The sequence below is a fragment of the Ovis aries genome, chromosome 24 (assembly GCF_016772045.2).
Source record: "Ovis aries strain OAR_USU_Benz2616 breed Rambouillet chromosome 24, ARS-UI_Ramb_v3.0, whole genome shotgun sequence".
NCBI lineage: Eukaryota > Metazoa > Chordata > Mammalia > Artiodactyla > Bovidae > Ovis > Ovis aries.
This window is the reverse complement of record NC_056077.1, coordinates 41,603,506-41,617,835: the sequence shown is the minus strand read 5'-3', so window position 1 is coordinate 41,617,835 and position 14,330 is coordinate 41,603,506. Positions and strand designations below refer to the sequence as shown.

Genomic DNA, 14,330 nt, shown 5'->3' with positions numbered 1-14,330 from the left:
GGAGCCCCTCCAGCTCCTCACAGTGAACGTCAGCTAAGACCCCCTTCTGCTTCTTGCCGGGTGTGGGGGATAGAACCCTCCAGAACCCTTAACAAGGCCGCAGTCAGACAGAGCTCGTCAGGAAGAAAGGGGCAAAGAGGCCGGACACCCGGGGCCCGGGAGCTGGACTACGGCTGAGTCCAGGTGCCCAGGACCTGTAGGTGTCAGTTACGTCCCAATAAAGTGGCCAAACCAGGGAGCCGCTGCCTCTGGGGAACGAGGAGGCGGCTGGCCGAGAAGGAGAAGCAGGGAGGTTCTGGAACCACGCCGACGCTGTGTGCTCTGGGGCTTCACGCGTGTGCACAGTCGCCACTGAAGGGTGACGCTTCAGGGGCGAATCTGACTTTGGAGAGAAGACACTGCAGACACGGAGGGAACCTGGTTAACCTCGCAGACGCTGAGCTACCCGGCGAGAAGGGTACTGATGTCTGTGCTTTACTCTCAGGCGCATCGAGAGGGACGGACGGCTGGAACGGTGGATGCGTGCAGATGTCGGAGACCAAACCCCGAAAGCGTCAGTGGCAGCATCGGGGCCGTGAGTGTAGCGTTCACCGTGCAACCCTTTCATCTCCGCGAAACGCTTCTCCGTAAGAACCTGGGAAAAGGAAGCCCTGGTAGCAACCTAGTCGGGCGTGTTAAACACAAGACTGGGCAGAAGCCAGACGCCGAGGAACGCCGCTCAAGTTCAGGAGCAGGCAAGCCGGCGGCAGGTGCGGGAGGTCACTTAGGGCGGCGGGGGCCACGACTGGGAGCAGGCCCGCGATGGCTTCTGACGTCCTGGCGGCGTTCGCGTGGGGGCTGGAAACCCGGAGAATTCAGTGAGTTTACTGAGCATCCATTTGCGCATCCTTGTTTTTGTTATGCTTCATTAAAAATGCCCATGACAAAATCTCCCAGGGAAAGGGGGAGAGACTGGAACTTTCTATTCCCGAAGAAAGGCTCTGTAACTGCGGTTGTCCGTGCACAACCCCGTGTCCTGTAATGTGTGACTTTGTGTGATTACGTACAGTAGGTAATGAACACAGGCACAAGTTTATTCAGTGTGTAAGAAAAAACATACACGCAGCAAAAAGAAATACTCTCTTTTAAGAAACCGAAAGCTTACTACAAGCACACAGAAGGCCCTCATGGCCCCTTCCATCCCCTGACCTTGCTGTGTGAGGAGCTCAGTAATTAAGATACTTTGGCATTAATCCTGCGATAGACTTTGTGAGCCAGGAGGAGAGGCGAAGCCCAGGGGCAGGCCTGCTGGTTCATGGGACCTGGTTTATGACAGTGGAGGCGGGGGGAAGACCCTGCACGAGAGGAGACCATTTAGCAAATGCTACCAAGACAATTAGTTATTCATGCGGAAAAAATGAAATTGGATTTCTGTCTCAAGCCATAAATAAAACTCAGCTGTGGAAGACAAAGTGGGGGATTACCTCCACGACCTCACCTAGGCGGGAAGCCTGCGGAAGCAAGACACAGACACGCAGGGCGCCGAAGAGCAGCTTCATAAACGCAGCTGCGCTGACACAGGGCCCTGCTCATCAGGACCAGAGGCGATGAAAGCCAGCAGCGGAGTGGGAGGGGTGCTGCCGGGCACACACCAGCAAAGGGGTAGCATCAGGGCATAAAAACTGGTAAGGGAAAGAGCCACAGAAAAACAGGAGGGACGGAAGCCAGCTTCTCAGCGACAAGGCACCGGCAAGGATGCCTACTCCCCTGCCAGCTGGAGGAAACGCGCGTGAAGACCCCCGAGCTGCCACACCCGTGGGACCACCGCTGGGGATGCGGTTGTCTTGCTGGTGGAATGCAAATGGCTCCAGGCTCCTTGGAAAATAATTAGGCTTCATCTTGTAAACTGAGCGTTTGCAGACGCCATGACCCCGCAGCTCTGCTTCTCCTTAAATTCTAAAGAAATGTTTGCTTCTGAGCCCAAGGAGACGAGCCGGCTTGTTCACAGCACGTTGCTTTTAGAAGCAAAACACTGGAAACGGTCCAAACGTCCGTTTGACGGGTGAATGGAAAAGTACATTTTCGGGGTGTATTTATGCAATGGAATTTTACAGACAACGCAGACGAACCTTAGAAACACTGTGTCGAGTGGGGAAAGCTGCGTCGATCACCGGTAGGCACGAAAGCAAGCAACACCAAACCGCACGTGCAGCGTGACGTGAGCGGCGGACAGAGCGAGCCGACGGATGCGCTCCAAACGCAGGGCGCAGGGCAGGGGGCCGGGGCGCTGCCCAGCAGCACCATGCGCATGGGGGGCGGGATCCCCGAGGCGCACGCCCCCACAACCTGTTTCCTGGCTTGTCCCACCTACTGCATGGCCAAATTAATGACACACACAAGTGGAACCTTGCACACACCCAAGCATCGCGAATACCGCGTGCCTCGTGCGTTCACTTTCAAGAGGAACGGTTAATGTTCGTTCAGTGTAAGACTGAAGGCGGGAGGAGAAGGCGCGACAGAGGACGAGACGGTTGGGTGGCATCACCCACTCGATGGACAGGAGTCTGAGCAAGCCCCGGGAGCTGGCGATGGACGGGGAAGCCTGGTGGCTGCGGTCCACGGGGTCACAAAGAGTTGGACGTGGCTGAGCGACTGGACTGAGCGTGATACACAGACTTACAGAAACACGTGGCTCCACTGAAGCCAACCCGAGTGCTTACTGCTGCCGTTCCCTGTGGAGTCGCTTGCCGGGCCTCCGCGGAGGACTCTCAGGTGGGCAGGCTTTCTGAGCACCAGCAACCTGGGGGTGTTTGCTTTGCTTTACGGTACAAAACCCCACTCCATGAACTCGAACTCCCAGCTCAGAACCGTCCTCCTCTCCAGCCCTGGGTTTGGTCTGCTGCCTCCTGGCATCGGGTTTCCCCCCATGGGGCCCACCTTCTGGCCTAGGTGCTCCAGGAAACTGTGGGTGTGGGTTCCGCCTGGGAGCCGGCCGTGTCCCCATGACGGCCAGGACGTCCCCTCACCCCCAGGGTCTCCCCCAGGGGGCCCTCACCCGCCCCCCTCAGGGCCTCGCTGTCTGTTCCGGTCTCCCCTCCCGCCTCCAGCAGCGACCCTGACCTGTTCCTGCCTTTCAACGTCTGGAAGCCCGACCTCTCCCCCAGCCCTTCTACAGCCCCTCCTGTCCCCCTTGAGCAGCAGGCTGCCTGTGACTGGGGTCTTGAAGCTAGAAGAGCGCTCCCGGGAGCCCCGGGGTGGGGGGGGGGGCGAGCTCCAGCGCCGCCCACGGAGGAGCCTGTCCTGTCCCGGCTCCGCCCTTCGTGGGTGGCCAGGGACCAACTCGCTAATCTTAGCAATCTATTAAGCATCTTTCCCTAAATATTTAAACACTCGTGCAATTAATGAATCCCCATTAAAAAATTAACCAAGAAAGCTTGCCAGATATTTAGGTATTGATTATAAACTTTAATCAAACGTGTCTAAATGTTTAATGAAAACCAGGCGCTAAATATACAGATCTGCTTAGACTGCTTCCTGCGCCTTCCTAACTAGGTACGCCCTACCGCCGCGGGCTGCACGGCCCCAAACGCGGACGTCCTCACCCACGCAGGCCTTCAGGGGGTGGCTGAGGTGAAGCAGCTCCCGTGGGTGGGAGGCCTGGCCTTCCGAGAAGCTGGGGGACACAGGGGCCGGGCAGCCTCAACCAGCCCTGCCGGCACCAGCTCTGGGGGAAACCGGCGTCTGCTGGAGCTGCGCCGTCTGCGGGGTGTTGTTGGGGCGCGAGGGCTTCAGAGCGGGGGGCCTGGGGGGCGGTGGGCGCACGGCCCGCGCCGCAAGCCGAGAGCCCGGCGGGCAAACACGCCCGGGCAGGAAGGAGGGAGCCCGCGGCGCGCCCACGCGGCTCCCGGCCTGCCCGCGGCCCTGCCCGCGGTCACTCGCGCCCGTCCGAGTCCTCCGCGCGCCCCCGCGGCCTCGCGGCAGTCGGGGCTCTCGCAGGCCGCTGCTGCCGCGTGCCCACCACCCCCCGAAGCGGACGCGGGCACGACTGGGCCCCCGTCACCCGGGACTACCTGCTGCCTCCCCGCACGTCGTCGTTTGCGGGCTGGGCTCCGGCTCCTGTCCGGCGTCATCCGTCCTGAGGGACACGCGGGCACGCGGCCGCGGCGGAACGCGAGGAGGCGCCGCCCGGCGGGCGAGGAGGCCGAGGGGCGCGCGCACTGACGACCCACGCAGCACGCCACGCAGACCGCGCACGCACACGTGCACCAGGCACGCACGCCGTGCGCGCAGACATGTACACCATGCAGGCACACGCCCCGCACACTGCATATGCCCACGCACACCGCGCACACGCGCGCACACGCACTCCAAGCGCGCACACGCACTCCAAGCATGCACAACGCGCATGCACACGCACACGCACTCCAAGCGCGCACACGCACACCGTGCACACGCACTCCAAGCACGCACACGCACTCCAAGCACGCACACGCACTCCAAGCGCGCACACGCACACCGCGCACACGCACGCCCGCGGGGGCGGGCCAGAAGACAGCTGTCAGCCTTGTACAGGGACTGCCTCTGGGTGATGGGTAGTGACTTTCAGTTTCTTCCTAGACTTTCCCACATTCTCCAAATATTTGACAATGACTGGCTGTGAATGTTACGAGAAAAAGAAAACACTCAGATGTGTGTGTTTTTAAGTAAAACCTACCAGCTACGTCTTCGGGGTGGCTGCTGTGAAGGCCGTGGGCTGGACCCACGCGCGGACCTCTGGTCTCGGGACACGTGGCGCCAGGAAGTGGCTCAGCGGCGGGTCTTGGGCCACCTGCCCCGCCAGGTTGGGCCCCTCTGGGCCCTCCCAGCCTCGGGCCAGCGTGGAAGGGGTTAAGATGCTCCACCAATGCAAATTAGGTTTAATTAATCCTTCTCATCAGTTGCAAATATACCTTCTGAACCCTATTAAAAACATGAATATGCAAATGAAGACCTTTTTTAATTCTCATTTTCAAGGACTTGGTGTTGGGCTTTGATTAAGTGAATTCCGTTAACAGCCTGTAAACCTGGTGCAAAGGTAAATTTCCATTTTAAGTTTGAAACAAAGAAAAAAGCCACGAAGGCCGCTGGTAATTGAGCTAATTTGAGTGTCACACTACAGGCCACACATGGAGCCCGCGGGGGGAGCGGTGCTGGGGGCAGCTCTCAGGGACCCACAGCTGGCTGTGCTGTCGGGCCATTTTCCCCACGTGGAGACTGAGGCTCAGGTAGGGGCAGAGCCTGGAGTCCAGGCCAGGGGAGTGTGCGCTGCCTGGGCCTGGCTCATGGGGAAGCGGAGGCGCCCCGGTGGGGAACCCTGAGGGAGCCCGGACCCAGGTGTGCACTGCGATCGTGGGGGGGCCGAGCCCCGCGGCTCCGGCGACGTCTCCAGGAGCTCCCGGTGACCTGCTGGGACAGCCACTTTTCTCATCCGTCGGACACCATGGCTCCTTGGCAGTGCCGCCAGGGGCCCGGGACCCTCCCCGCCCGGGCCCTGTCCGCGGTGCTGGAGAGCCGCGGCGGGGCGGGGCGGGGCGCCAGACTGGGGGCCGTTGCGCATGCGCTGCTGAGACCACGGCTGGTTGGAACCCAGGTGGGCTGCAAGGGTAAAGCACGAGCTGGGTTTCCAGACTCGGTGCCAAGAGACGGTCAAGTGACTCTCACTAATTTCTATGCATATAGAGAGAACTCGTATTTTAAAGTTAAGATACAACCGACATATTGGTTTCAACGACAGGATGATTCAATGTTCATATACACTGCGAAACTAAGTTTCACACTGACTCCACGTTGAAATAAAACTGTGGCTATATTAGGTTAAACACATTCACCAAAATCTCACCTGCTTTTTAAATGTGGTTACTAAGAATTTCAAATTACATACACACGTGGCTTGCGTGCTATGCCTGTCATCAGGGCGGCTCTACAAGTTCTTGAGGCGGCACCGACACGGATGGAGAGGTGTATACACGTAACACGCATACACTGTACGCGAGACACGCAGAAGGAAGCGTCAGGCGGCGGTGTCAAGCGCCACAGGAAGGGTACACAGGCTCGGCCCGAACCGGCTCAGGGCCCCCCGCCGGCCCCCATAACAATGAACCACAGCCTGGGTGGCTTCGGCATCAGGCGGTTTCCTCGTAGTCCTGGAGGCTGGGCGCCTGAGATCCAGGTGTGGGGCAGGGCTGGCTCCTCCGGAAGCCTCTGTCCTCGGTGTGCCGACGGCCAACTTCTCCTCGCCCCTCACGTGGTCGTCCCCGGTGGCTCTGTGTCCCCTCCTCTCCTCTTGCAAGGACACCAGCCCTACGGGGTTAGGGCCCAGCCTAAACCCTGGCTTAACTCGGCCGCCTCTGGAAAGGCTGAGTCCCCAAGCAGCCACACTGTGAGGCACAGAGGTAGGAACTCAGCAGATGAGTCTGGGGACAGGTCCGTCCACAAGGGAGGACCAGGTGGCGAGATTCCGGGAAGAAAGCCCCACTGGGCGGATGCTCGGGAGGGGAAGACCAGGGCTGGCGTGTCCGAGACTTGCCATGCGGTCCAGTTCTCAGAAATATTAACCAGTTGGGAAAGACCCCAAACCTTCTGCTCACTCTGGAAAACCTGGGGCCATGAACAGGGTGGGGACTGGAACCACAAGAAAAAGGACTACAGGCAAGGGCTGCTAATTTGAACCTGGAAATTCGTTTTTGTTTTGGCATTTGCTTGTTTTTAAATGACCAACATGGCTCAGAAGTATGGAAGTTCTGAGAGACGCTGTCGATTTCACTTTAAAATGAGAATCTGGTGTTTCTGCAGTTTATTGCTTTCAATAAAACTCCTTAAGTGTTTTGGAAATAAAAAAAAATCCAGTGAAATACATCAGTCGATGCTTTTATGGAGAATTTCCAAGACAATTGTTAAGTGAGAAAAAAAAGCCCAAGCTGCAGAACCCAGTTACTCTAAAAGCGCAGAGAAGCCCGGCGAGACGGACGCCGCACTGTGTGAGCTGCAGCCGCCGCAGGCGGACGAGCTAGGTGGGGCCGGGGGCTCTTACACTCGACCTTTCTGCTGCCGAGGGTGTTTCTTTACGCACTGTGAGTCCGTCAGCGTCATGCAACTGAAGACACAGAGAACGAGGAGAAAACGGGAACCACAGCAGACAGGCCACAGGGCACTGGCCCCCCGAGCTGTGTGACCTTGGGTGAGGCCCTGCCCCTCTGGGCCCGAAGCGGGAATTTAGGCAGCTTGGTAAAGCCACCGGTCCTCACCGTGCGCACATGCAGGTCCACACACGTTACCCGGCCCTCCACGCACAGGGCACACGTGACGGTCACACGCACACACGCCCACTCACGCAGTCCTGCACGTGGGCCCGTGCACACACCGCTGCCTGTCCTGCCTGGACCTGAGTCTCCCCCGAGGCTGCCTGGGGACAGACGCCGGCCCTTCAGCTGGCCCTGGCGTCCTGAGGGACGAGGGAAGCAGGCCACATTTGACCCAGAAGCGGGGGTCGCGAGGGCAGCTGTCCCTGCCGGGAGGGCCAGGCCTGAAGGACGTGCACGTAGCCCGAGGCGGGCTCAGGCCCTTTCCAAACCTCCGCCGCCTCCTTTGATGAGGTCCAGCCTGCAGGATCACTGTGGGACGGGAGTCAGCTCACAGGCTGGACAGAGCGTTGCACACTGGGATGTTCCCATCGGGGCGGGGAGGGGAGAGCCTACCAGCCTCCAGTGGGGTCAATCACACGCGGATTCTGACCCAGCGGGCCCCGGAGTTTCCAACCGCCCCCCGGGTGGTGCGCTGGTTGTGGTCCACACTGGGTTTGTGCTCATCTCCAGAGCTTGAACCAGGCGCACACGGAGGGACAGGGACCACGCTGCATCCTGGGGAGCTGAGCTGCCAGCCCTGATGCCCGGTGCGGGGGGAGGCGGGGTCCTGGGGGTCCCTAGGGGCCAGGCAGGTGGCGCCCTCCTCCTGGGAGCACAGGGGACGCTGGAAGGAGCCTGGGGCACACCAAACCCCATTCTGTTCTGGCAATTACGGCTTATTGCTGCCGCACTAATCCCTTAAAATTAGTCATTAGCGGCTTAACAACCCCTTGGCATAGGTGCCCACTAATGAGCTGGTGGCAGAGGGGGTCTGCCAGAACCAGACCCTTCTGGAGTCCGGCTCCCCATGTGAGTGCGCTCGGAGCCCCTGGCCAGCGGTGGGGCAGGGAGCGGGCAAGCTTGGTGGCTGGTGACCCAGTCAACCAGGAGGATACCAGAGGCCTCTGTGCCCCGTCCTGCTCAGACACATCCCTGGGGGTGGGTTAGCTCCTGCCTCTCTTCAGGGACAGAAGTCTCGTAACTGAGCACAATCACTGTCAACCTGGGGCTGGCTCCGAGCTGGTGCTGGGTGGGTGGCCCAGGCCCGGAGTGGGTTTCCCACCTGGAGGTGGTCTCGGGGACCTTCTCACTGTGGACAAAGGTGGGGAGCCTGGGGCAGTGGGGAGCCCAGGGCCAGGTGCTCACAGGAGGCTGGACTCGGGGGAGGCTTAGCTGCTGGGTATGCCCTGTCCTGCGGAGACGTGGCCAGTCCTGGCTCCACCGGGAGACACTCTCCCCGGGGCCGGCTCTTGGGAGGTGACAGCAGGCGGGGACGAGTGGTGCTGGGCGACCCAGGGCACGAGGCACAGGCTGGGGCTGAGCGGGCCCCTGGCCTGGGGGCCCAGCACGAACGTGGCCCCAGCCTCCCAGCCTGACTCACAGGCCCCCAGCCCTCCAGCGCCTTTTCTGCCGAGACTGCGGGAGCTTAGCTCTGGCCATGTGATGGAGACGACCTGGCTTGCACACCCCGTGTTGGCCCGTGGTGACCCCCGGGCACAGGCCAAGCGCCTCAGCCCTGGCCCGCGTTTCGGGACCGTCTGGCCAGCAAGACCCTCTTCCTGCCCCTGCCCCGCGGGGGAGCTAGCCCCAGTGAGCGCCCTCCGCAGGCAGGGACGTGCTGGTGCACACGGGGGCCTTGCGGGGCATTTTAGGGGCTGACGATTGTGTCAGGTTCCGACTTGAGCATTTTATTACTGTTGGCAGCATGTGGCCTCAGCAATTTCACCCGGGAGGGAGGTCAGGCCCAGGCCTCAGCCTCTCCCACGCCTGGGCTCAGCCCAGCTCTCCAGGGAGCTCTCCGTGGGGCGAGGGGGCGAGGGGGCGAGGGACGGGACAGAGTCAGAGCCTGGTCCCCAGAGCCCCCCGTGGGACCTTGCCCCCGTGAAGTGGCAGGAAGTCAGCATCGAGGGTTTGGGGCTCCTGAGGGGAGGCAGGAGGGGGCCCACAGGCCTTGGAACCCCAGCCCAGCTGCCTGGGGAGGGCTGCAGAGCCAAGGGGGTGCTGTGCTGATGCATCCGAGGCCCCAGGGAGCCGGGGGTGTGGGGAGCGGAACCCCTTGGATGTCTGCCAGCCTCACCACGCAGGAGCCCCGCCCCCTGATGGCTCAGCAGTGCTTCTTCCGTCCCAGCGCTGCGACCACCGTCAGGCACAAAGCCGTGCTCCCCACCCCCCAGGGCTGGCGCTGGGGCGCCCAGCTGTGTGTGAGGCACCCAGAGCGTCTGACGGGAGGGGAGCGACACGCCCCAGCTGGACGAGTGTCCAGTTCAGAGCAGCCGGGGGCCCTGGGAAGCCAGTCCACATGCCAGGCCGCGGCCTTCTCATCTGAGAAGAGGGCATGGCAACCCCCAGGCTGCAGTGTGGCTGGACCAGCTGGGGGGTCCGGATTCCAGCAGGAGGGCCTGGGCCGACCTCACGGTGACCCTGGGCAGGGCCGGGCCGCGTCTGTCCAAGGCACAGAGTCAAGGTCTGAGCTCCAGAGCCGACAGTGATGGGCTGGAGCGCAGAGCAGGGTCGGGGGCGGCCCCAGCTCCGCCGGCCCCGCCCGCCTCCCCAGAGGTGACCTGGGAACCCGCCGTGGGCCGTGCCCGAGGTGAGTCTGTGGTCACGGGCTGGCCCATAGGGCAGAGGGCCCCAGCCCTGGGGTTCAGGTGCACACACAGCTGGGGTGCTGAGGGGACCTTTATTTCAAGAGAGCTGGGCCTTTGCAGGCGCCCAGGCTCACCAGCCAGGCCGGGCTGGAGCAGGCTGTGGTGAGAGGGCACCGTGGGGAGGGCTGGGGAGCTGGTCACGGAACGGCTCCCCCCGCCATCTGCACTGCAGGACAGGGGGCGAGGAGGTGGGCGAGGAGGTGGGCCTGGCCTGCAGAGCGGGCGTGGGCTCAGGGCTTGGGGAGGGGGCCACCCCGAGTGGCTTAACCATCCCTAACCCGGCCAGAGGTGCACCCCTGGGCCCTGAGCTCGGGTGGGGCGCCCAGCGGGGTGCAGGGTGATGCTCAGGAGTCCCCACCAGGCCGGGAGGCTCGAGGCCCCATCGGGGCAGAGGCTGGGCCAGGCCTGGGGGGCCGGGCAGTGGTGGGTGGGGCCTGCCGGCCGGCGGGGGCTGAGACCCCAAGGAACAGACAGCGGGGCTCCTGCCGGCTGCCCACTCCCCACTCTGAGGCGGGGGGCCGGGGGCTAGGCCAGCGTCTGGCGGCTGAAGAGGTCGAGGGTCAGGGCGCTGAGGAAGGCAGGGATGCTGTCCTGCTGTAGCAGATGCAGTTCGATGAGCCCCGGCACTGTCCGCGAGAACGCCGTCTCCAGCAGCTGCATCCTGGTGCCCGAGGGGCCCGCGGCCTGCGGGGGCACGGAGACGCGTCAGGAGGTGCGGGCCCGGGCAGATCCCCCGCCCCCCCCCGGCCCCGGCAAGGCCCCAGGCCCAGACGCGGACAGGCAGGCTGGCCATTGCCCACGTCCAGGCGCGTCCCCGCCGGCGAGGCTGAGCCTCAGGCCTCACGGGCAGGTCTCACCCCTTCTCCAGCGTCCAGAAGCAGACGGGCGTGTGGATTCCAGCTCGCCAGCTCCCCGAGATCAGCCCACCCGGCACCCCCACTCTCAGCCCCCGCCCTCGTGAGAACACTCGGAGCCGGGCGTGAGGGCCCCGTGCTGGCCACGCACAGTCTGAGGCAGGTCCCACTCACGGGCTGTGCCCGGTGAGGAGGGGGCAGCCGAGGAGCCTCGGAGCAAGGGCCTCCCTCACCCACCGCCCTCGGGCCGGCCGCACGGCAAGGGCGGGGTCTCCGCAGGGCTGCCTCTGGTGCCCACCCGCCCAACCGTCCAGGCTCAGATCCTGTCCTTTCTGGCTGTGAGGCTTCAGGCAGGAGTGGAGGGGCCCCCAGCTGAGGGTATGCTGGGGGCCACCCCCTCCTGGAGGGCTTCCTACAGGCGGCAGGTGGGGGCCAGGCATCCTGGAGAACCCAAGGTTGATTCCTTCCACGCTTCTTTATATTAACGTCAGCTGAAGTTGCGGAAGTGCCAGGAAGGAAGACGGGCCCCCTCTAAACACTGGGTGCCACAGGGCAGGGCCCCCCAGACTAGCCGGTCAGCCCCTCACACGTGAGCTCGGAGACGTCTCAGCGCTAGCTGGGGTCACCAGGCAGGTCTGAGCAGGGCCAAGCCCGGGTGCTCAGCTACTGGGGGTGGATGGAGGCCCAAAGGTGCCTGAACACTCGGGCAGGGCTCACGTGACCACGCCTTCCCGTGGGCAGCACCCAGGGGCAGGCGGAGGCTGCCTGCTGGGGACTGGGAGAGCTGAGGGCGCAGGCCTGGGCAGAGGCCATCAAGGATCAGGCAGGATCCTGTGGCCTGAAGCCGTTCCTCCCGCCAGCGGAGCGGCCACCTGCCCAGCCAGCCACCTGACCCCGTCAGCTCCACCCCTGCCCAGAGGCTGCCGGACGCCACTCCATGCGGAGGATCCTGGGCTGGGATACCCTGGTGACATGTACCCTCTAGAGACCCCTCCTTCCAAGGCAGCTCCTTCTGACCCCAAACCCACCTGCCAGCCGAACCCCAGCTCTGCCTCGGTCTGTGGGCGCCCACCCCACCAGTCCTGTGACGGCCACTAGGAAGCTGCCTGGGGCCCACGTGCACTCCTCCTAGCCGCGGAGACCCTGCAACACGCCCCCGCCCAGGCCAGGCGTCTGTTACAGGACCACGTGCAGCACACAACTGCGACTCTTTCAACCAGTGAGAAAAAGACAAGTGACCCAACGGGAAAGTAGCGGAAAGCAGCGGAACGGTCTGAACCGACGCTCCCTCAGAACACAGACCAGTGGCCACAGCGCCGTCTGTCTTCAGGGAAATGCAAGTGAAGCCCCTGTGAGACCTGCCCCAGGCCTGCGAGGACCGTCTAACCCAGGCGGCAAGGAGGGCGGCCTCGGTGCGGCCGGCCCGAGGGTGGTGGGTGAGGGAGGCCCTGCTCCGCGGCCCCTCGGCCACCCCCTCCTCACTGGACGCCGTGCTGACCGCCCGGCGGTTCCTCAGGAGAGAACCCTGCGGCCCACACCACCACTCCTGGGCGCGTGCCCGAGAGAAGTGAGAGCACGTCCACGCGGGAGCTGGCCTGGAAGGGTCCACGGCAGCAGCGCTCAGCACGACAGCAAGACACAGACGGCCACCGACAAGCAAACAGGCCCACGCTGCGGCCACGGATGGACCCGATCCAGACGCGGGAGGAGCGAGAGGCGCTCTGTGCACAGCGACACGGGCGGCTCGCGGGGAGCGCTCCGCCGGAGCCGGAGAATGGCCTGGGCAGCGCCAGCTCCTCCCGAGACGCCCCACCCTCCCTGGGGCCCCAGGGTCCCCGACGGCCCACGTGGGCCTGCGCCGCCTTGGCCCCCGCTGTGTAGGCCCCGCCCGCGCCCCCTAGAGCGCCTGGGTGCCTGTGCAGCTCAGGTCCTCTCGGAGTGTCCGTCGCCGACGCGGACAGGCTTCCCTCTAAACACTGGGCGCCACAGGGCAGGGGCCCCCAAAACTAGCTCTCATCCCCCGCAGAGGCCGTGCCCCCTGCCCTCGCTGCCCTTGGACGCCCCCCCCCCCCGTCCCCCGAATGCTGACTCGGCCGCGGGCACCTCCTCCCACCACGCGGCCCCGCCGGGCGGCCAGCCCTGTCCTGCTGGCCACTTAGCCCTGTCAGAGCTCACACAGACTGTTTTTACACAAAAATACGGGAAACCACTCTGACCTTTACGGAGAAAATCCTTTCATTTCTGCCTTCTGCTCTCGACTCCGAGTCTCCCCTAAATGTCGGAGGGTGGTTCTCCTGTGGCTGCGGGCCCGGCGCAGGCTGGGGATGGGTGGAGGGCGGAAGAGCAGCTGCCTCTGCCTGGCCAGGGGCAGGGGCAGACCCCACCGTCCCTCCTCCCAGCCTGGCCCCCGTCTCCCCGCCCCCGGGGCAGCCCTTCCGCTCTGACTGAACTGGGGCTCCTCCAGGCGCCTCCACAGGCCCCGGTGGGCTGTGGGCTCCTGACTGCCCTTCACGTGCAGACATGTCTCGCGGCGTCCACAGTGGGGCCATGTGGGGCCGCTCGCCCAGCCACCAGGCGCTCCCTCTGTGCCCGGGGACATCGCGATATCCATGTGCCCTCTGTGCTCAGGGATGTCGGGACTCCCATGTGCCCTCAGGGCCCGGGGACCTTGGGACAGGTCAGTCGGTCAGGGGGTGGCCCGCCCCAGGCCCAGCCCGCTGCCCGCCCTCCGAGGTGACGGCCGCCGCGGACACGGTTCTCTGCTGGGGTCAGGCTTTCAGACGCTCCTGTCTGCAGAACAGAGCCAGGGCTCCAGCCAGGATCTCACACGCTCCAGGTGCTTTCACGTGCTCCCAGGCTGATCTGGGGCGGCTGCACCGCCAGGGCCCTGCCCCAGGATCCCCCCGCTTCCACGCCCGCACGGCACTCCCACCAACAGCAAAGAAGAGGCTGTTAGAAGGGGTGGCGGAGCAGGGATGCCGGCCGGCCGCTCATGGGGCCAGGGTGAAAGGTGGTTCACCATGGTTTCCTGCATTCTCCAGGGTTTTTTACACATTTATAATGACTACACATTATGTCTGTGATCAGAAAAAACAATACCTAAATTATATCCACGAGAGCCGACAGCTCAGAGAACAGGCAAACACACACACACACACACACACACACACACCCCATCCCTAACGCAGACACGTGCTGACGTCCGTGTCACCAGCCCCCAGGCCCGGGCCAGGTAGGGCCTGCGGTGGGGACAGGGCATCCGGGGCCAGCCTGCCCTGGGGCCCTGGGGCCCTGTGACCACCGTCAGCCTCCGGGGCTGCTGTGAGCGCGGCTGGGGACCCGGGGCGGGGGGGGGGGGCCGGGCTGGCGACACCTGGCTGATCCCCCAGATCTGAGCCGCCCTCCACCGCGGCGGGGGGGCGCCTCCTGGGATGACCCCCTGCCCACGAGTGCTCCGTGGGAAGAGACGC

The 14,330-nt window shown here is 63.7% G+C and overlaps 1 protein-coding gene across 10 annotated transcripts in view; it reads right to left on the bottom strand.

Moving 5' to 3' along the window:
- The window catches only part of MAD1L1 (mitotic arrest deficient 1 like 1), a 293,088-nt gene that overhangs the window by 32,496 nt on the left and 246,262 nt on the right, over positions 1-14,330 (bottom strand). For 8 of the 10 annotated variants that reach the window (XM_042240605.2, XM_060406090.1, XM_027961244.3 and 5 more), the window contains one exon: positions 10,020-10,690. The exons of the other annotated variants lie outside the window; for them this stretch is intronic. In XM_042240605.2, the coding sequence (XP_042096539.1) occupies positions 10,532-10,690 (159 nt within the window). In that variant the 3' untranslated portion in view covers positions 10,020-10,531. Of the gene's footprint in view, positions 1-10,019; positions 10,691-14,330 lie in introns of those variants that run through there. 10 annotated transcript variants of the gene reach the window in all.